Here is a 23257-nt window from a genome sequence, read left to right on the forward strand (position 1 = left end):
ACTTAGAGTTAGACATGCAGACAATGATTCATGGGAGAGAAAATAACAAATTTCTGTAGGCTAAACATGTTGGAAATGGCATGAAGATCCCAAGTAAATTTAAGGAAAAAAAGACTGACACAAAGATTTGTGAAGAAAATACAGCGGGATACAGGACAGCCATACAGGAATGTAAAGATGTGGGAAGAACAGAAGGATAATATAAATAATTGAAAATATGACCCTTCATGGGACCTGGATGAAAGAGGAAGAGGTTGGAGTACTGAGTCGCTGACCTTGTAATAATTTAAGGCATGCGTTCTTGGTTGTGGAGTCATTTTTTTTTTAAAATTAAAATGGACCCAAAACATGGATCGTGGTTTATCACACTAGCAATTCGCTGGCCATTGTCTGTCTGCCTTCCCTCTGCAATATGCACATGACCACCGGACCCATCCAATAACCATTTCTGCAGATATATCATTCATGCTTTTATTGTATATTATATGACTCAAAATTTTTTGATTGCAATAGATATTTATTACTGAAAGAAATGCAGAGGCACTGTGCTTCTGCAGGGTATAACGTTGTAAACAACCACCACCGCCCGCATGCTTTTATTATTATTTTTTTTCCTCTTGTTTTTTAGGATTTTAGTTTTATGTAAGGATCCGTAATTTTTTTTTTTCTTCGCCTTTTTATAATTGAGATGAGAGGAAATGAATACAAAAATGAAGGACTAAGAAAGCTTGGGAGAGATGTGGAAGAAATAAAGAAGAACGAAGAAAACAAAATCTTAAAAGTGAAAACAGCTTATAATATGCAGTTTTTGGTCTTGTATTATCAATTTTTGTGCGTTTTTGCTTAGACTTTCAGTTTACATCTCTCCTTGGTGCTGATAGGACTTTAGTTTACCTCTCTCCCACCAAACTTCATCCAGTCATTTTCATATCTAACATTTCGTCTATATGATTTCATCTTTACATTAAACACAAAAAGTGAAAACTAAAAAAAATAGCTAAATGGTTATCAAACAAACCATAAGATTTATGCAAATTGCTTTCGTTTGTGCCTAGGAAATAAGAGAAACACTCATACGATGGGAATATATTGGCTCTCTCCTTCTCACTCACTAGATAATCTCATGTGACGAAGAATGGTTTAGGTAACTATTTCTTCTTAAATAAGCCTTCATAGTTTGTGCGCAACCAAAGAATGTTGGAAATAAAATAGACGAAATAGAGAGAAACTAGAGAGAGATTGAGTAGAGAAATCAGAGTATCTCTTTTCTTCTTATTGGACTGCTTATTTATAGTCTTAAGGTTTATAGAGAAATGTGTTCATCTATTAAGATATTACCTATTGGTCTCAAGTGAACAATCACATAATTAACAATGTTTACAACAAAGAAGTATTAAGATAGCATTCTATTCAAGTGGATAAGATTATTGTTAGTAACTTAGTCCTATAGTTTAATCAAATTAATCAATAAGGTTTAGCAAATGCGGGATAAAACCATATCTAATTATATATGTCCTCTTATTTAACTTTTTAGTTTGCACACACACAACTACACAAGGCATATGTTCAAAACACTTTAAGTGGGAAACAAGCATAAATAAAGAGAGGAGTAGAGGGCAGCCTTTCTTTTTCTTTCCTTTTTAATAGTGTGATGAGAGCAGTCATTTTTCGGGTTTGCCTAGGGCCTAGCTACCTCTTTCTATTATAATATATAGCTTAGCCCATGCTGCTCTTCATGTTTAAGTGAGGGGGAGGGGAGGGGACTACTGTTAAATAACATGAGTGTGTAGGAGGACCAATATAAGCATGACTTTAGAAAAAGATAATTAATTTGGGCAGAAAATGCTCAGTACCGTACAGTTGGCAAATGCACGAGACATTATTTTCCTTCACTGTTCATGAATGTGTATCAGTGTAACTAGACGTGATGAGAAAAATAGTTTGCACGAATGCGTACAAAAGATGATATACAAACGATTCTCATTCAAAAACGAACGAGAACACTTTAATCGGTGATAGAAATGTAACAGTCCAGTGTGATCACTATAACTGTTGACATTTACCTGTGGTAGGCCGTTTGCTGCTTTTATACGATCGAGTAGATGAGATAGGGTTTCAATCTTTAGAGATATACTAGAATAGTAGTCTTGCAAATGCAACTTGATCAAACGATGTAATATGGCAGATCCTATACAGATAAAAATTAGAGCATCAAATCTCTCAAACTATCCACATTTGCCAACATATATGCAACTTGCTGTGTTACCAATATTTCTTTTATGATTGAATAAATTAATTGAGCATAGAGCATGCAGATGCATATAGATGCATATAAATGTATGCTTAACAGTAAAATAAACTAAGTTCTAAAAAAATTGTAAAATAAAGTAAAAATTATAATGGATGACTGTCAACAAATTTACCTCCTTATTTGTGCATCTTGTCTTTGACTGCAGAGATGGTTTCCTTGTTTAGCATTCTGGCACAATTGACCCAGAATATCAAAGAGGAAATGGTGGGAAGGAATAAATGAAATTCAGTAAGACGACAGCTCTGTGAAGACTCCACAACAATATGGGACATTGCAAATTTGGTACAGGCATGGAAGATTTCATCTGTTCGTATAGCCACAAGTACCTAGGTCCAGGTTTGTCCCGCCATTACAAAAACCCTATGAGATATCCCTGCACTACGACAATAACTTACATGTAACCAGATATTATTGTACATGTTGTAGCATATCATATCAATTACGCAGTGCAATATTACATGAGATATTATTGTACATGTTGTAGCATATCATTGTTCCATGTTTTTTTTTTATATTTTAAAAAACTAATCACACTCCTTAATAAAAAAAACAAAAAATAAAATGCAATTGTTCACACATCCAAAATATATGCTTATCTGCTAGTAGTTGTATTATGAAAAATGTGAATGCACTAATTCCTAAACAATTGACTACTTTAATATTAATAAGAGTATCTCCATAAGCAAATGAGTAGTCAAATTCTTTCTAGTGAGCCACATGGCCAAAATCAAATCCCAATCGAGTAGTTAATTGAGGAGGTTAACATAGCCCAACCCTTGAATAAAAGTAGGCAAAATTGCCTACTACTTCTGTGTAGGCAAAATTGAACCCCTCATATCTATTTCTAATAAAGTATTCCATATGAAGGGGAGATGAATATAAAATAAAAAAGAATAGTGAATATCAAAGGTGAAAGACAATAACATTATGTTTGGATGAGAGAAATAAATATGGAATTTTGGTAAAAGTTAGAATTTATAAATTGACAGACACCAATTATTTTGTTTGGATTCATAAACATAGAAATTTAAAATTTCTGCGTAGAAAAAAAAACTTGGAATTTGGGATCTCCAAATCCCAAGTTCAAATTTCATGTAAATAGGTGTCATTTCTCAATTTCTATGATTGAGAGTTTAAAAATAACAAATTCCGTATTCAATTCCATTGTTCTTTTAGGTTAATCAAACAAGAAAATTTACAAATTCTAGAAAATAAAATCTCGTCATTTCAATTTCCGTCATTTTTAAATTTTTTATTAATCTTAAATTTCTTCACCCAAACATAGTGTAATAAAATAAAATTTTACCTGCCTGATTTTCTTATTGCATTAGAATGACATATTTTTTTTATGAGATAATTGAGTATATTTATCGTGTCAATCACTATAGTACATATTACTTATTATATTTGCCTCTACAATTGGAGATGCTTTGCGGAAGGTATTGCAGATTCGTAAGAATCCTCACCGGATTCTCTTTGTGAGAATCCCGGAGTCATTATAGTACATATTACTTATTATATTTGCCTCTACAATTGGAGATGCTCTCTGGAAGGTATTGTAGATTCTTGAGGATCCTCGCCGGTTCCTTTTTGTGAGGATCCCAAAGATCCTCAAATCATATCCGTTTATTATACATCGTGCACAATATACAATGAACACATATGATTAGAAGATCTCCGAACTCTCACAAAGAGAATCCGACAAGAATCCTTTCTCATTCCAGATTATGCTGGTGGTAAACTTTCAGCAGTAGTTCTTGACTTTCGATAAAGATATGCATTTACCAAGAAATCATCAAATTCCAATGAAATCTTCATTTGATAATGATGAAACCCATGCTGCATTGTACTATGCTATATATCTAGCTATATTCTGACTGTTGGCTCAACATCACTCACATTAGTAGTTATGATCTGAAATATATCAGAATATATTCCACCATCATATAATAACGTTGCAGAAGCTAGCCGGAAACCAAACCATTCACCAGGGAAGAACATGATGCAAAAACAGGAGAAGCTTACTAAGCTCCATATATATCTTATATATCTGTGTGTTTAGCTTGGAGGCATTCGGTAAAACACAGTTTAAATAGGTTGGAATTTTCCAGGCACTAAACCCAATTCTATGTCGAGAAGAAAGTGAGAATTGATTAGGGTTTAAGAGGAGCACCTGTTCCACGACTGAATTGACTAGGGTTCAAAAATTAAAATAAAGAAGCCAAACATTTTAAGAGTTCAATTGATTTGGTTTGCAAAATAATGTTGTTACCTGTTAAACAAGAGTCCTCATCCCCTTCTCGATCTCGAAAACTTCCCACCATGTCCACGTCTTCTTCATCTCTCCTTAGTCCTAAGGTCATCTTCAACCGACACGATCAAAGGATCATAGGCCAAAAAATAGCCGGTTTTGACACGAAAACCATCTCCAAAAGAGGGCTAGGCCAGAGGGCTCTTGGGCCCCACCCAACAAAAAATTGGAGAACCGGCCAACGGACTAGCCAAGAGCAGCCAGCTAGCTAGCCCTGTAGCCCAGCCCAAACACATGCTACCTGACGTCAGGTTACTGTTGGATTTGATTTTTTTTTTTTTGTTTTTAAGATGAAATTTAAAAAAAAAAATCTAATTTTTTTTTCCTATAAATACCTAAGCCATTTCTCACATCTTTTTCACCATTCCATACTATCTTACCTCATTTAATTTTAATTTTTCACCAATTTTTCACATCATTTTCATTATATAAAGATAAGAAATCACGGAGGCTTATTAATTTAGTGACAAATGGCACTCAAAATATGTCTGAAAACCTTATTTTATTATGGTAGTTTAATTAAATTAACCATATTAAAATAATAAATTATTGAAGGGGCTAAAAAATAGCCCCTTCGTTTGGAGTTGGTCTTTTGTCAAACGAGTTATATTTTGGCCTATAACCCTTTAGCCCCCTCAGTTGGAGATGATATAAAATATGGTCTATCACTGTTCATTAAAAAATAATTTCTTGCAGAGTTATAGGGCTAAACATGGCCCTTTGGCCCCCTTTCAATTGGAGATAGCCTAACATTGCTCAATTCCTCAAGCTTTCCAACTCCAACTACCTCATTTGGCTTCGTCAAAATCCTACATTAATAGTAGCTGCTAATATCAATTAGGCTCCACGATTGAACTTGTCGCTCGATGAACCTACAACACATTTAAGAGCCCGTTTGATAACTATTTTGTTTTTTTTTTTAATTTTTGGCTCTTCCTATTTCTTCTATATCTCTCCCACCAACCTTCTTCACCCCTCCTTTCCCGCATACAGTTCCTCTCATCTCAAGCATAAAAAATGAAAACCGAAAAAAAAAAAAAAAAACAAAATGATTATCAAACCTTTCCTAAATATCTTCCCATGTCTAATTACATGATCATGGAATAATTGGAACGGGATGCTGCAAGGTTAGCAGAAGCATGTATCAAGTACAGAAGACTACGAAGCAATCGCCAGGGTATTCTACCTAAACAAATATGTCTTTAATCACCGGAGTATGGGTTCTTCACAATCTTCGAAGACCTAATCGTAAATATTTATTTTTCTAAACCCCACCAGTGTAGAATTGTAAGGAACAAGCCATCTCTCTGTCTCAGGGTTTCATCAAACACCTTCTCCACCAAATCAACTAATACACGGCCCACAAAAACATGGGTTTCATAGATGAATACTTTTTTTAGAACCCATTTACTAACGGGCCCCTATTTGGTGCACCACTGGATTGAGGCCAATCTAATTGTAACAACTGCATTCCAACCAGTTTTTTTTTAATAAAGAAAGTTGACATTTCATCATTAAATCCATTAATAATACGGTGAATAATCAAACTTATTTATAAGTCCATACAAATTCTCTGTTTCCTTCAATGTAGGATTTACTCTCAATATGTCCCCTCACATATGGAGAATTTTCAAGCTTATCACGTGAACAAATGGGATGACGTGGAGCACGTGGGGCCATAGGTCTTCACACGTGAGTCAACCTACTCTGATCCTATGAAGAAAGTTAAGGTTCCATCATAAAACTAATTGGCAATATGCAAAGTGGCCAACTTATTTATAAGTCCATGCAAGATCCCTCCTCACATCAATATGAGATTCATCCTCAACATTTCCTTCCCAATTTCATTGTAACTTGGTACTTTTTTTTCCTAATCATTACTATTATTAGGAGAACTCTCACTATCAAATTTATCTTTCTAATTTGTCCCACTCCCACTTATATATATATATATATATATATATATTTTTTTTTCAAATCAATTCCTTCATTCTCCAAGTTCTGGTTCTTTTACTGTTTAACTTCTACGCATAAATAAAATGTGACATTTTTCTAACTATTAGTTTATAAATACATTATCAACGTACTTCCTATAATGAAGTAAAACTTACCCGACACTGATTGTATAAAAACTCATGCTTGTAGCACATAATTGCGGGGCTATATGGTTACTGACAATCAACGTTATGACATAATCTCTAACTTGAAGGAAAACTTCAATAAGGGGCACGATCATGTTGTTTAGCTCACTTCTTAAAAAACACAACGTCACTCTCTATTTACCTGCCATTTCATGCTCGTGGGAAACAAGACCCCCCAACCAATCAAGTGGATGAATGTTGTTATTGTTTATCATGTGATTATGTGAGCTTCCTGTATATATTTCGTACCACTGTAGTAGGAGTTAGGTGCAACGGGTTTGTTGTCACTTATTTACTGTGACGTTCTAAACCATTAATGCCCTAAATTAATATCTTGAAATGCAATGGTAAATATAAACTTGTTTGCATGAAAGTCTGTAGTTTGGACCATAACCGCGAGGACATGAGTTTGAGAGTTGCAAAATATCAAACAATAGTTACAATACCATAGCGGAACTTGTCATGGGTTTCCCATTTTATCCTTTAACTAACCTTCCTACGTGCACTGCTGCAAGTCCATACGAAAGCCAAAAAAAAAAACATAAATACAAAACAATATTAAATTCTAATATCTTATTAGAATTTACCGAATAATGTTATGTTGAGGGAAGCTCTTAAATTAAATGCCGAATGTCTGCTTCATCGAAATTGTTTTCATCCTCACAGTACATGAAGTCAGAATTGCAAGAAAATGACCTATCCATGTATTAACCACTAATTTGGAGATGCTAAAAGAACGAAAATTTGATGTTAAAAACATGAATTAGAAGAAAAATTGGAATAAAAACATAAATCAACACTAATATCCACCCTCCAAACCTTCATCTCTACAAATCAAACACCCCCAATTTCACTGGAAACCGCCAAGTCTCGGATTCCGCAGTCGGTAGCTTTCAGAGACATTTTGCGATTATCTCCTGCTCCAATGCATAATGGAATTACAGATACCAGGTTATAGTTTCCCTTGATATCATCATAGTTATTTACCCTTAATTTAGTTCTGAGTGAAAATATTACCAAAAAAAAAATTAAAAAAAATACATAAAAACAGTTAAATTAATAGTGCCCCATAGGTCAGAGCGCTTACGCCATGAATCGTGCAATGCCACACCATCAAATTAACCATTTTCATCTGGTAAAGTCACTGGCTTATCAACAAAACCCTACAAACACAAAAATTAACCCACAAAAATTATAACCTGCGATTCACACGGAGAGAGGTGGGTATATGGACGTGAGGTTGGTTCTTATAAAAGCCCATTGATTTAGCAAACCACTTTTGCAGTTGACGTTGATCAATTTTGTAAAATCTATGTGGGCATAAAGTGGGATGAGAATGTGCACGTCTCTATTATTTATTTTGAAATTATTTGATCTCTTTTCCAATAATTTTTTTTTTGCTTTAGTGTTTTTGTATCTATTTTTTATGACAAAATTATTCCTGCAAATTTTGTTCTATTATTTTCAGTAAGGTTTGAATTTTTTTTTGTTTTAGGGACTTTTATGTCCATTTTTTTTAGAAAAACTAATGAAAAGAGTTTGAAAACTTTGAGTTTTAACGCTAAGGACAAAATAAAAGGTAAAGTGAATAATACCAAAATTGACTTATTATTAGAGAGTCTAGTTTTTTTTGGTGAAGACTTGAGACACCAAAACTCATTTCTGACTTTCTAATATTAGAGATTAGAGATTAGGAATAAAATACTATACTTTTTAAAACTATAAAAGCATCCGTAATTCGAATGTGAAAATTCAAATACGAAATTGCCATACAAATGTGACAATTCAAAGAATTCCTTAATTGTAAAATTAAGAAACTTTGCAATAATTTATAATTATTCAGATCAATCTTGCTGTTGCAAATGTATTTTAGAACTAAAATTCAATTCTTTTCACGGTATAAATACGTAGAGATTGACAGCCTGGATAATAGGAGGAAAAGGGAACTGCATAATTATGAAAAGAAACACTTAGGATTTAGAAGGCTTTCTTTAAAGTGAGACTCTCGTAAATTTTGTATCATCTTATATTTTTTACATAATTTTTTATAATGTTGACATAAAAAATAATATTAAACTGTGAGATGATAACCCTTTCTTTGTCCTTAGCATTTCTGTAAGCCAGAAATATCTATGTTTACATCGAACGAACCTCTCAAAACTTTAGATATTTTACCATGCATCGTGGAGGGTCCTTATCAAGAACAAAGTTAAAAAACATGTCGGCACGCTCAAATTCCACGATGCATCAGAAGCACATTGGAAACTAACACGTGTCACGATTACACATTTATGGAAATGCATAATCCATTTTTCTTTATTTGGAAACTAAAATAATAAAATTGTTTATCTCATGTGTACCCAATGGTTAGCCTCCACGTGGCTCCATCAGCAGTAGAAGCTGCAGCTCTATATAACCGCCCTCTACCCTTTGCAGTTTCTGTCAAAGCAGTCGGACACTTCTTGTATAAACCACTCTCTATCCTTTGTAGTTTTCTTTCTCTGATCAAACTTGATAGGTATGGGTACAGCAACCTGCATCGACATCATCCTCGCCATACTCTTGCCACCTCTTGGTGTCTTCCTCAGGTTTGGCTGTCATGTAAGTTTATTTTTTTTCGCGTCCGTTATTTTATAGATGTTGTATGTCATACAAACACGTATTACGTACTAAAATTGATTGACCGTGGATAGTCCATCATACAAACACGTCTCACATACTAACATTGCTTGAATCATCATAGTAGTGGAATTCATAGATGTAACGTTCATCGTTGCCCTAATTTCTGTATGGTCTGTGTTTATGTGTCTTGAAACAGTATTTTCATGAAGTTATTTTTATGAGGAATTTTGATGTTTATATGTGGTGGTTTTGATGACTTGCAGTCGGAGTTTTGGATCTGTTTGGTGCTGACTCTGTTTGGTTACATCCCTGGTATTCTATATGCTCTCTATATCATCACCAAGTGATCCTTTCAATTTGTGTAATGTAAGCACCAACTTCTCTATCAATCAATATTTCTTGTTTTAATTTTTTTTTTATTTCTTTTATAGTTAAAGTATGATATTCATTGATGATCGAAGGAATACGTAAAACAGGATAAGTGCTTAAATTGGAGCAGTGGTCCTTAAACTTTGGCTCAATTAGAGCTTTAGTCCCTGAAGTAAAAATGCGCAAGTTTTGGTCCCTGAACTTCTTATAATGTAAAGCAATGGTCTTTTTCTCTAACTATGTTAGAACTTCTATCCAAAATAAAGGATTTAAATACGCAAAAATTATGTTGAGGTTTTAATGGATTTAGCCAATATGACCATTGCTCCACATTATTACAAATTCAAATTTTAACACTCACAAATTTTTAGTTTAGGGACCTAAAGCTCTAATTAAGCTAAAATTAAAAGACTATTGCTCTAATTATCTCTAAATATTTTTAAAAGGAATAAAACTTCCTCATTAAGCAAATATGCCTTTCTTTGGCGTATCAACCCTACTATGATTTAGTTCGACAGAGAAAATGATTTGGGTCTACTTGAAAATAACCTGCATTAGTTTACACTAGCAGAGATCATACATTTTGTGTGTGTGAAAAATATTTTTTGTTCTTCTTATATAAATATCTTTTTTAATATTACATAATTACTGTTTTGTCTTCTTTATATAAATATTGTGTATCAAAAGTGAGGGTAAAATTAGAAAAATAAGTATATGATTGTCATTTTCTCAAAAAAAAAAAAAAGGGTAAAATAGGAAAAATAGGGATATGATTGTCATTTTGTCAAAAGGTATAAAATTACTATTTCCTCCTTTTGTCAATAGTATGTATCAAAAGTAAGGACAAAATAGGAAAAAAAGAAAAAAAGTTGACAAAGAGAATTCTCTTAATAGATAAAAGATGACAAGAAGGTTTCTCTTCATAGTATAGATACTGCCATCCACCAATAATTATGTGGTATGTATGCTTTAACAAAGAAGGATCATGACTCATATTACATTCTGATCCTTTTAATGTTTTTTATTGGACAGGTAGGTAAAGGATGTGTGTGAAGGGCAGCTATGTCTTTTTGTTTATGTATCAAGGGTTTGTTTTCAACCGTTTGATGGATTGGTCTTAATCTTGTGTAGCCAAATGGATGGTTGATATCATTCGTGTAGCGCGTATTTACTGCAAATGTTCATTGTTTTTTCCTTTCATTTTGATTTGAATAAAAGACTCAGATTTGACTATTCCCAGCGCTTACTCAACGCATTTAAATAAAAATAAAATTTTGCCAAAAAAAAATATATATAGAAAATATATTTAATGAAAAAAAAAAAAAAGAAACTGCGCACGATGCAGTTCCTGTTGTCGCTATAAGTCCTTTTGTGCGACGCATGTTATTCCTTCGTCGCGCAAACCCTGTTTTCATGGATTTTGCGCAACGGTTTGTGTGCGACGAAGATGTCATTGGGCTAATTTTCAGGCAACATTTTTTGACTTTGTGCGACGAAGGTACATGCATCACGCAAACTATTTTTTGTACTAGTAACGTCATCTTTCACATCTTTCGCCTAATCCTCGCCATCCCATCTCTCGAGTGACGATGTCGACCACGTCCTGCGAGTAGGTGGTCTTGAGGTTTTCTCGACGGAGGGCGACGGTCTCGTCATGGGACTAGCAGGGAGGAAGGTAGGGTTGGGTTCAGATGGGTTTACTTTACTGGGATTGGGTTAGCCTGGGTTGCTGGGTTTGTGGTGGAGGAGGATGAGGCTACAAGAGTGAGGGAGGATAGAAGAGAGGAAGGCTGCGGGAGAGAGGGTAGATAATGAAATTAATGAAAAAAATAAGGGGTATTGTTGTCCAAAAAGTTGCAAAATATCAAACAATAGTTACAGTACCATAGCAGAGCTTGTCATTGGTTTCTCATTTTATCCTTCTATAAAATACCATACTTTTCCAAACTATAAACGCATCCGTAATTCGAATGTGAAAATCCAAAGAATTCCTTAATTAGAAAATTAAGAAATTTTGCAATAACATAATTATTCGGATCAATCTTGCTGTTGCAAAGGTATTTTAGAACTAAAATTCAGTTCTTTTAACGGTATAAATACATAGAGATTGACAACCTGAATAATAAGAGGAAAAGAGAACTGCATAATTATGAATATAAATGCTTAAGAGGCTCTTTTAAAAATGGAATTTTTACTTTGTGATACTTCATGTTTTTTTAACACAATATTTTTATTGTTAACATGAAAATTAACATTAAACAAAGAGATGATAGAAAATTAAAAAAAAAAATCCCACTTTCAATAGTTTTCCATTGCATTTCTCCAAGTCAGAACTATCTATCTTTAGATCGAAGGAACCTCTCAAAAAGATACTTTACTATGCATCGTGGAGGGTCCTTATCAAGAACAAAGTTCAAAAAACATGTCGGCACGCTCAAATTACACAAGGCATCAGAAGCACCATGTTTATATCATCTTAATGTTTATATCATCTTAGGTGATATTTGATATCAACAGCCACATCATTTGAATTAATTATATTTTTAAATTTAGTTCATTATTTAATAAACTAATAATTAAGATAAACTAATTAATTAAATAATGATTGTGGTATACGAGAAGTCTTTCTCTTTCATTTTCTTGGGTTTTGCAAATTTTTCAAATAATGCGGCTATCCACGTCAGATGTCACCTAAGGTGTGTTTAGTATAAAAACATGACATAAATAACATTTATCTTTTTTCTAATAAAATTGCGTACGTGTACCCAGTGGTTAGCCTCCACGTGGCTCCTTCAGCAGCAGAATTTGCAGCCCTATAAAACCACCCCCTACCCTTAGCAGTTTCTGTCAAACTCTCTACCCTTTGTTGTTTTCTTTCTCTGATCAAACTTGATAAGTATGGGTACAGCAACCTGCGTCGACATCATCATCGCCATCCTCTTGCCACCTCTTGGGGTCTTCCTCAGGTTTGGCTGTCATGTAAGTTTTTCTCTTTCGCGTCTGTTATTTTATAGATGTTGTCTGTCATGATGGTGGAGAGTCCATCATACAAACGTCTTACATATTAACACTGCTTGAATCATCATAGTAGTGGAATTCATAGATTTAACGTTCATCGTTGCCCTAATTTGTGTATGGTCTGTGTCTATGTGTGTTTTGAAACAGAATTTTTATGCAGTTATTTTTATGAGAAATTTTGATGTTTATATGTGGTGGATTTTGATGATTTGCAGTCGGAATTTTGGATCTGTTTGGTGCTGACTCTGTTTGGTTACCTCCCTGGTATTATATATGCCATCTATGCCATCACCAAGTGATCCTTTCAATTTGTGTAAGCACCAACTTCTCTATCAATCAATATTTCTTGTTTTTATTTATTTTTAGTTGTAGTGTGATATTCAATTATTCATTGATGATCGAAGGAATACGTAGAAAGAGGATAAAGTGCTTTAAAATGGGGACTTAGATAATTTTTTTATTGGGCTTGTTTTGGTTTGGATATTTCATGAGATCGAATATCTTAATTTTTTGAGAAAATTGAGATTTTGTTCAATTAGAGATTTTGTGATCCTTGAACTTTGCTCAATTAGAGATTTTGTTCTTGAAGTAAAAATCCGCAAGTTTTGATTCCTGAACTTCTTATAACGTGGAGTAATGGTTTTTTTTATTTTTTCTAACTCTGTTAATGCTTCTATTCAAAATAAAGGGTTTAAAGATGCAAAAAATGTGTGGAGATTCTAATAGATTTAGCCAGTATGACCATTGCTCTACATTATTACAAATTCAGATTTGAACTCTACGAATTTTAATTTAGAGATCAAAGTACCAATTAAACTAAAACTTAAAAGATCATTGCTCAAATTATCTCTAATATTTTTTAAAGGAATAAAACGTCCTCTTTAAGCAAATATGCCTTTTTTGGGTTTTATCAACCCCATATGATTTAGTTCGACAGAGAAAATGATTTGGGTCAACTTGAATGACCTGCACTAATTTATATATTGCCATCCACCAATACTTATGTGGTATATATGCTTTAACAAAGAAGGATCAGTGACTCATATCACATTCTGATCCTTTTAATGTTTTTTATTCGACAGGTGGTAAAGGATGTGTGTGAAGGGAGGCTATGTCTTTTTGTTTATGTATCAAGGGTTTGTTTTCAACCGTTTGATGGATTGATCTTAATCTGGTGTAGCCAAATGGATGGTTGATCTCATTCATGTAGCGTGTATTTAGAGCAATTGATCTTTGTTTTTTCCTTTTTTTTTTTACTTTCATTTTGATTTGAATAAAAGACTTAGATTTGACAATTCCCAGCCCTTAGTCAAACGCATTTGTTCAAGGTAAATTGCAAGCATCATCGACCACCTCGAGATGAGCTAGTGATTGAGGATGAATTCTAAATCTGTATTCTACATGACACGTTATGAATTTTTTAACGTATGTAAATTACACATGATAGTTAAGAAGGGATTGAAAAACCTTTATAATTCTTCTCGACCCTCAAAAAAGTAAATTATGGATGCGAACACATTGATTGGTCCCTTTCCTTGAGCATAAATTTTTTTGCAAGCATCATCAATTTTGTTGTAAACCATAAGCATTACAAATCCAAGGCTTGTAAACTAAGACCTCAAAAGGTTTACTTTAAGAGGACTGATCACATTCTTCCTACCGCTTAGGAAACACCATTATTTGGCTTCAGCTTTTAGTCACGGAAAATGACTTTATTTTTTTACTTTTCGCAATTCCTCTATCGAATAAATTAAAGAAAAATCAAATAATAAAAACAAAGGGAAGAGTGTTAAAAGAGAGATGAAGAGTGTAAACATCTCAACCCTTAATCAACCACCATTTTCAAAAATTTATTGAGATATTTTGCATCTTGATTTTGGTACTTAATACCTCATTCTAATTGTAAACACTCTTGAATACTGTCCATATTGTTAATTCCCAAGTTTCATAGGAATACTGTCCAACTAATCACAAAAAATGAAGAATAATATTGTCCAATGAATCACAAAAATGAAGAATAATATTGTCCAATTGAGGTATAAACAATCTAGTAAGATCTTCTCAATGTCCCAAGGGGCAACCCTACTCTTTTTCTTTGTGATGCTTTCCTTTAATTAAAAAACAATTAGATAACTAATCAGATGTGACAATAGTATTTTCTGTTTTTTTTTTTTATTATTTTTTTTAATAAGAAAAGAGATCTAACTTCATGCTTAAGCACACAAGCATCAACCTGTCTTAATCAACTGGTCTAATCAACGTCGGTCCGTTTTTGTTTTCAAACTGAGCCAGGCTGCTACTTCAAACCCATTACTCCACTAATAAGCTCCCACGTGTCCCATGTGAGAAGAAGAAGGTCTAGTCTTCTTCACGAAGATTATAGATTGGACTTTAGGTTATAAAATGCAGATGAGATCACGTGCATAGTGTAGGCGATTCAGATAAGACCCTATGTTGGAGAAATGTCAACAATTTATAATAAAAATAAATAATACAATGTATAAACAAAGAAATAATATTAAATAGAAATATTGAAGATCGAAGCTTGTGTACTGTAATGTCATTGAAACAGAAATTTCGTTCTACTTAGTGCTTGTAGTTCTATGAACGTCTGCTTCACCAGGATTCAACGATCAAGTCAGAATTCTAGCACTGGAAAACTTAACTTCTGTCGAATTTTTGTGTGGTTCTCTCAGAAATGATATTTGTGATTGTAGAAGAAGAATGTTAATTTTCTGTATGCTAAATGCCATGCAGATGGATGTATATATAGTAGGTGTATGCCTATTCGTAACAGGTATGAGAAAGGGATGTGTCAGTTAGGGAGACATCTTCTCCAGAGGGGCGCTTTGCTCTCTGCGTTCTTTCATCACTCTTTAGACTTCATCTGAAAATATGAGTCTGTTGATTAAAAATAATAAAAAATAAAAAATTAATTATATTCGAAATTAAAGAATTTAATTACTAAAGAGCCAGAGTCCAAGGGTGAGCTAAATTTTATTCTTCAAGATCCATCACTTCAATCACTTTTTATAAAAGACAAAGCTTTATAAAGTGAGAAAATCTTTTGGTAGTGACTAATGTGGGACAATTAAATTTCTATCCAAAATTTCCAATACCTCATTGGTCGCTGCATACTTGAAGCCTCCATCACGGCCGTAGTTCCGGCATGCCGCGGCAACCTACGAGCCGTTAGATTTTCCTGACAGCCTGGAGGCTGGTCGATACTCGATTTCATCCCAATGGTCGTCGGTGGCAAACATTGCAACATTTCACAGACCCCCTAACCAAAGTGAAAAAATGTGTTGTAATGAAAAAAGAAACGAAAGAAAGGATCATTATGTAAGGAAAAGAAAAAAAATGGTGCAGAGGTATCCGATCACGTTATTTTGTTATAAAACATGTCTTATAAAAGTCTGAGAAAATAATTAGCATCACGCAAATAATTAAATTCGATTTATTGGAGTGCTCGTGCAACAAATTAAATTAGACTAGAAACAAATTAGAATTATGCAACAATTCCTAATTGGTCATCCCCTATCGAATAGTTTAAATTTAGATACCAATGAAAAAATCAACCAAAATAATTATATAAATACTACTATAATTCAAAATAATTACATGATTGACACTCAATCCTACAACGTTTTTTGACTGGCCAACTTTTTCTTATGACCGGTTGATCAAATTTTCCAGGGTTCGGTTGATCAAATTTTTCTGTCTCAATGTCACTGTCCAACAGTGAACTTCAAAAAAAACATGTTAAGTAATGAATTTTCTCATAAGCTTTCTAATTATATTATGTATACATGAAGAAAAACAATAAACTCACACAACAAAATATAACTAAAGATGAAAAAGTTGCACATATTGTTTTTTATAAGTCATTGTTGAACAGTGACTTGGAATATTTTTACGACCAGAAAAAAAATGTCAACCACAATTACCCGTGGCCAACGACAATTTTTGGTAGTAGTATCAGTGACATGTGGGTCATGTGCAATGGAGAAAAAAAATATAAATATTTATATGCTTATAAGTGTATTTGCCAGTAACATGTCAATAAATGCAGCATTTTTTTTTTGTTGAACAAATACATTATTTAATGAACAAAATTTGATTAATCCAAAACTATTGAAACTTGAAACACAATAAGTTCGACCGAAAAAAAGGAACGCAATATGGGTTATCAAACTTTGTATATACAAGAAGCACATGGGACTGATGTGAGAACCGCACGAGCCATGTTCACCCGTTTCATGAATCTGAATTTCTACATCAAAACTTAGCCGTATGATTCTTGCTTCTTTATTCGGATACGGATTCGGATTCTGCAGCATGCCATACCACGGTGTATGATTCTGATAGAACACCCAAACCCAAAGGCCCCAACCCAAAAGTAAGATTTACTCGTCCTCCACAAAAAGAGACATTCAGTAGCGGACACACGGTCCGATGAATCAAGTTGTATAACATAGTAGTTAAACACTTACAAAAATTTCAACCGCGTATATTATAACATTTAATGTCCTATAACGTGTTCTCAACGTACGAAAAAATTTATCATCCACAGATTTCACGGGGCTAAGGAACCGCGCAGTACATTGTATTGCTCTGTCTCCACCGAATGCATACCCTCTCCACGTGTCCCATCAGCACGCGGAGGAGCTGTATATATAAACCACTCACCGTTTCTGTGACACCACCACGCACATATCCACCAGTTGCCCTACTTCCTCTTCTTCTAAAACTCTCTCAGCTTTCCGGCAAAAAAATTCTCAGCAAGTATGCCGAGCGAAGGAACCCTAAACTTCGTTGACATCCTCATCGCCATCCTCTTGCCTCCTCTTGGTGTCTTCCTCAAGTTTGGCTGCCATGTTAGTACTCTTTCTTCCGAGTCGTTTAGTTTATAGAGATTATACGTCACACGAACGCACATGGTACCACCGTTTGAATCGTTAGACCAGTAGAATTTTACGGACGTGATGGTCCAGACAGTGTTATTTTCTCTAATTAATCTGTAAATATAATATAATTGTGATGTATGTGTTTTCATGGGTCTAATATATGGTGGATTTGATGTTTTTTCAGGTGGAATTCTGGATCTGTTTGTTGCTGACCATCTTTGGTTACATCCCTGGGATTATCTACGCCGTCTATGCCATCACCAAGTAATACCTCAATTAATTTCTGTAAACACCCCTTTTTATTTTTAAACTTCGACGGGACGAAGAAAATTTTATTGAATTTTTTTTGTACTTTTAATTAATCATCTGCACTCTTGAGACAAACATTTTACTATTTTTTTCTACACTCACATGAAAAATGTTTGAGGAGGAGCGTTATAATCCCTGACATTTTATTCAAGTGTTTGAATTCCAATAAAACAAAATTTCTTTTATTTTTGTTAAATTAAAAATGAGGGTTGAAGTTTAAATTACATGATTAAGCAAACGTATCTTTCATTGATGGACCAAGGGTAGGTATGGGTCCTCGTGAGTCATGACGTGGCATGCACTTACCAAAGGAAGATTATAATTACACATCTCAAATTACTCATCTCACATCATTTTAATTTTTCTTCTCCCACACATCTGTTTAATTTTTTAATATTTTTCTATTAAGTGTTATTGATGTTTAAAAAATATTAAAAAATTAAAATGGTGTGGCAGAAGTAATTTGAGGTATGTGAATATAATCTTTCCTTACTAAATTATTCTAAATCTGGATCCTTTTTGTGGAGATTTCGAGAATCTGTGAATTATGTGTGCGGTCAAAAATTATTTTAAATATATTTATTTAAAAATAAACATAAACGGTACTTGATAAAAAATTAATCGCACGATGTATCATGAACAGACACGATTTACGAATCTTCAAAATCCGATCTTGAAGTCATGCTCTACCCAAATAGTTTCTCACGTATTTCTGTTTTCTTTGTTTCCGTTGCTGGACAGGTAGTAGAGATGTGAAGGGCACATATGTCATTTTGTTTCTGCAGTATGGGATTGTTTTCAGCCGTCTGATTATCTGGTGTAGCCAAGTGGATGGTTGATAGTATCATGTAGTGTGTCTCGGTGTGATTGTTCAATTTATTTGTTTTTCTTTTCTCATTTTTATTTTTATCCTCCTTCCTTCAAATCTCTCTGTTGTAAAGGTGGATATGGATGGTAGTATTGTGATTACTGAGTAATGTCTCTTAAAACATTAATCATTTATTTTTCAATGTGATTTGTGTTCTCATTACTCCCAATTGGGTTACAAGTTATCCGTTGGTGTTTTGAATAAAATATATTCTAAACTTCATTAATTTACGAGAGCGATATCCAAACTTTAGTTTTAAAGGGTGTGCATAATGCTCTCCCTAATTAACATAATTCACGTATGCAATATCACCAGTTTCAATGCTTCATATATTATTGTTTGCAGCGTTATCAATAAGCAAAGGAAAAGAACATATATTATTATTTGTAGCGTTATCAATAAGCAAAGGAAAAGAACCGCTCCCCCATCATATCCATGCGGAGTATAATTTATAAATAATATATACACAAAAACATGTAGGGCTTTGTAGAGGTTGTGTTCAAGTGGAGCAGAGTGGATGTTAACTTTTAACCCGAAAAAGAAAAGTTGTTCATCTACTTTTTCTGTTCAAAAGCGATACGTGATGATCGCCTGTACATTGCAAATTTGTAATAAAAACAATGGAGGAAGCTACCTACCATCCAATCAATTGCAAAACGACAATGTTGGGGCTCCAGTCCATGTGCTTTCTTATCGTACAAGCGATAGTAGCAGAGGAGAATCAAACAGGACGACGTTACCTCAAAGCTCAAGAAGTAAACGTCCTTTCTTTTTTAACTAACTTAGGTACAAGCAATGTTCTAAAAAACGGTCTAAGCATTGGACGGTGGTGAGTCGAGACGTTTTCTTGCAAATCGGTAGGAAAAATCAGATGGGCTCTAGGCGGGCTAGGCGGTGCTAGGTGGTTTTTTTTTTAATGAAACTGAAAAAATAAAATAAAAAATCCTATTTAAGTCTAAGTGGTTTAAAATTGTGAACTTCTTGTAAATATGTCATCTTACAATACTCATCACTATGGTTATATGACATATATACTTAATGTGTTTTTTGTAAGTGTTAATATGCACTTGTTTACAAAATATATAAGAAATTTACCTAAATCCGCCTATGCCGCTTAGGCGTCCATCTAGACCCCGCCCAGCCGCCTAAGTGCTAGGCGTCAATCCGCCGCCCGACTAGCATCTAGTATTTTTTAGAACCTTGGGTACAAGTCCCGAGAGATTTTAATTTATAACCAATTGTATATTTTTTTCTGTCTATCTTTCTCATCGCATAATCAAATCAAGTAACGAAATACAAAAAGTTATTTTAAGGGTCACTTTCTTAGTTGTGTTTTTAATCCTTGGTCAAATATTATGTTTCCCTGCCCTGATGTGAAACAAAACAAAACGAAAAGAAAGGGTAGGGAAGTAACACAGGTGGTGTCTAATCTAGGCGTTTGCTTACCAAGTAAGTTAGAAAATATTTCCCAATTAACAGTACCCTTTGTGATAATCCAATTCCAAATTGACATTAATAAAAAATTATCTAGTGTATTAAAATCAAGGTAAGAAGATTAAGAGCAGCAAAAACAATGGATGACCAATTTGAAGGGAGAACGTCTTTGTCAGCGGTTCTATTCGCCGCCAACATCGGTAAAACTCCTCGGTGCAGTGTTTTAGCGGCGATCCTGAAAACCGCTGACAAAAAAGGTAAATATTTTTGCGCTGTCTCTGCTTCCTGAATCTCAATTGATGCACAAATTTATAAAACAAAAACACCAAATAAGGGTGAGTAAAAAGCTCTACTGATTCATGTTCACTTTTACGGAGGGATACAAAGAACGATTGAGAAGTTACGCCTCAAGACGGAGTTACTTCAGCACACATCATCCAATACACAACAGATATAAGGTGGTCATAATTTACATCAACCAGTATACAATCAAACGTTTGCAAACCTGCACTTGATGAGGGAGCGAGTAAGCAAGAATTCCCTAAAAGTGATTTCAATTTTTTTCTCTCATCCTTTGAATTGCCACTCCCTGCGGCACATGGGGCAATGCGCCTGAGACGTCTGTGAATTTACCCATTTTAAGATGCAATGGCAGATGGAAAGCATGGTTGCATGCGCCCCAAACTGCAAATAGAATACTTTATCGTCAGATTATATCAATAGAAACCATATAATTTAGCGGGAAATAAGAAAAAAAAACATAGACTAAAAGAAACTGCAAATCACACTACTAATGCAAAACGTGAAATGTCACAATCTGGTTGGTCACGCAAAAAATAATAAAGGGTTTCCTACCTGAAATGCCTGCACTGTAAACAATTTGGTTGGGCAGCTAGATGCTATAACCAAATATACAGGGGTTGACTGTTAGCTTAGGAGCACATCATGCTAGCTGTGTGCATTGCAAACCATGTGTAACATGATGTCCAATGAAACCATGTGTAAATGATGTTCTAAGGTGTTGACACAGATCTGATGTTATGTATTATCTGGGAAATTTCATAAGAGAAAAATAAAGAATATCCAATGTCGATGTCTGTAAATTATCATTGATCTGTATATTCCATAATATTTTGCATCAAAGCATTGCTACGAGTTGATGCCATAATATATGGAAGAATAGAACTACCCACATAAATCATGACAGGAAAATGTGAAAAAAAAGCACAACCATGTGGACACAGGCAACATGAGCTTCACTTTTCGACCAGCACATGTTTACAGATCAACATGAAACTCAGTTTGTGGACTTGGATCTTAATAATAGAAGAAATGTAAGAATTTGGTGAAACATGAAACATGGTGCAAGGCATAAAGACACTAATGTTAGCGACTTACTTAGCGGGCAATCATCCCCAGGGAGTTTACAATCGGGACAACAACCATCAAATGCCATCCTACAAATCCCACATGTTTCGTCTTGTGCATCCCATGTCCATGAAGCGACAGCATGCCACCTGCAGGTCCAAAGGGATAAGAGTTAGAGCTCCAAAGTAGATGAAATAAAACATATCCCAGAAAAAAGGGCACATCAAATTTACATTTAGACACATTCACACATGCAGCAATTGATTATTTCCAATTGATTAATGAACATAAGAGATCGAAAAGAGGTAAAAAAGACATACTCTGTTTAAAATCCCCAGCAGATATCCGCAAAGAGAGAAGGGTCAAGAGAGAACAGTTACGATAAAATGCATAATACGTCCATTTCCCATCAAAGATGTTTCAAGTTAAAACAAGATCACGGAGCAAATGGGATTGTCAAATTATCACGATCGTTGTTAAAAAGATAATCGCACCGAATCATAAACAGGGGGAACATATGCAAGAGATTCATGACTAACATAATATATACTGATCTTGTGATTGCCATTCGTAACATTAGACTACAATTAAGGTAGTACAACTCTACAGCTCATTAAATATTCATAGTTCCAGAGGATGACAAATCATACAAATTCAATACCGTCAGGCTGAAAGTCATTCCACCACGATTAGATGCAACAGTTCAGAGACGGGAAAGAAAAGAGCATTACAAAAGCTATTTCTAAATGGTATAAACTAGTAAATTTGAAAGAAAGAACAAAATCAAAATCACAGGAATTCGAAACAATCAAGCCAAAATTCATTCTACCATATGATTAAATGCAACAAAGTTAATATCTTGGAATAAAAGTATAGAAAATTACATGAGCTAGTTGCAAATGGTATATAAACTAGTGTAGTTTGAAAGAAAGAACAAAATAACATAAACACAGCGAGAAGGATACGCAAGATGTTGACTTTCATCTTCTCCTCCTGCAACTGCAAAACCCCACAACCCTACATTTCAGCGCAATGAAATAGAACAAATTCCCAATTTTCCCAAAATTCAGTAATTTCAAATTCGATATTTCGATTAGCTGATTGTAAAACCCCAAATCTACCTACCCTATACAAACTCCTCGATCAAAACTCAAGGGAGATCGCAAACTGAACCCTCTGGGGACTGAAAAGTGTGGCAAATCACTGCAAAAGTCCGATTCTGTTCTGATTCCGATTCCGGTTCCCATCTCGGGATCTCTGTGTCTGCAATGTATAAAAGGAGAAGTCGCGGTGCAGTTTTGGGCGGGTTGGGAGACCGGCACTTAATTGGGCTGGATTTGAATTCATAGTGTTTAGCATTTTGCACGCGAGCCCAATAGTAGATGGGAAATTTTTGGATCAGACGTCACACTAACACTTGATATTATTGTTTAAATTTATAATATTTTGAGATATGATATCTACACATTATTTTTTATTTCTTACACACCTTTCTAATTTTCAGCCGTTGAATTGAATGAATTTAAGAAGATCAAAGAAGAAAATAATACCAAGGGGTGTGTGGATTGCACATCCCAATATTTTTATAGGGATTGATGA

General features: G+C 34.2%; 4 protein-coding genes across 4 annotated transcripts; 3 read left to right on the forward strand and 1 right to left on the reverse strand.

Annotated features, from left to right (window-relative positions):
- The first annotated feature begins 9194 nt into the window (after positions 1-9194).
- LOC103955844 (hydrophobic protein RCI2B) lies at positions 9195-10987 on the forward strand. Its single transcript, XM_009367746.3, has 3 exons — positions 9195-9364; positions 9649-9751; positions 10787-10987. The coding sequence occupies exons 1-2, from the start codon at positions 9284-9286 to the stop codon at positions 9730-9732; spliced, it is 165 nt and encodes a 54-aa protein (XP_009366021.1). The 5' UTR covers positions 9195-9283; the 3' UTR covers positions 9733-9751; positions 10787-10987.
- Positions 10988-12592: 1605 nt separating this feature from the next.
- On the forward strand, positions 12593-14067 carry LOC103955842 (hydrophobic protein RCI2A). Its single transcript, XM_009367743.3, has 3 exons — positions 12593-12733; positions 12988-13085; positions 13855-14067. Exons 1-2 carry the CDS (start codon positions 12653-12655, stop codon positions 13069-13071), a joined length of 165 nt encoding a protein of 54 aa, XP_009366018.1. The 5' UTR covers positions 12593-12652; the 3' UTR covers positions 13072-13085; positions 13855-14067.
- Positions 14068-17465: 3398 nt separating this feature from the next.
- LOC103955845 (hydrophobic protein RCI2A-like) lies at positions 17466-17947 on the forward strand. The gene is made up of 2 exons (XM_048577308.1): positions 17466-17649; positions 17864-17947. Exons 1-2 carry the CDS (start codon positions 17560-17562, stop codon positions 17945-17947), a joined length of 174 nt encoding a protein of 57 aa, XP_048433265.1. The 5' UTR covers positions 17466-17559.
- A 2679-nt stretch (positions 17948-20626) lies between these two features.
- On the reverse strand, positions 20627-22905 carry LOC103955846 (anaphase-promoting complex subunit 11). Its single transcript, XM_048577309.1, is given in 5 exon segments — positions 20627-20941; positions 20943-20974; positions 21689-21807; positions 22624-22675; positions 22791-22905. Coding segments are annotated over 5 exon segments (402 nt in total). The 3' UTR covers positions 20627-20857.
- Between the last annotated feature and the right edge of the window lie 352 nt (positions 22906-23257).

The sequence above is a fragment of a genome, unplaced genomic scaffold (assembly GCF_019419815.1).
Source record: "Pyrus x bretschneideri cultivar Hongxiangsu unplaced genomic scaffold, Pyrus_bretschneideri_v1 Contig11, whole genome shotgun sequence".
NCBI lineage: Eukaryota > Viridiplantae > Streptophyta > Magnoliopsida > Rosales > Rosaceae > Pyrus > Pyrus x bretschneideri.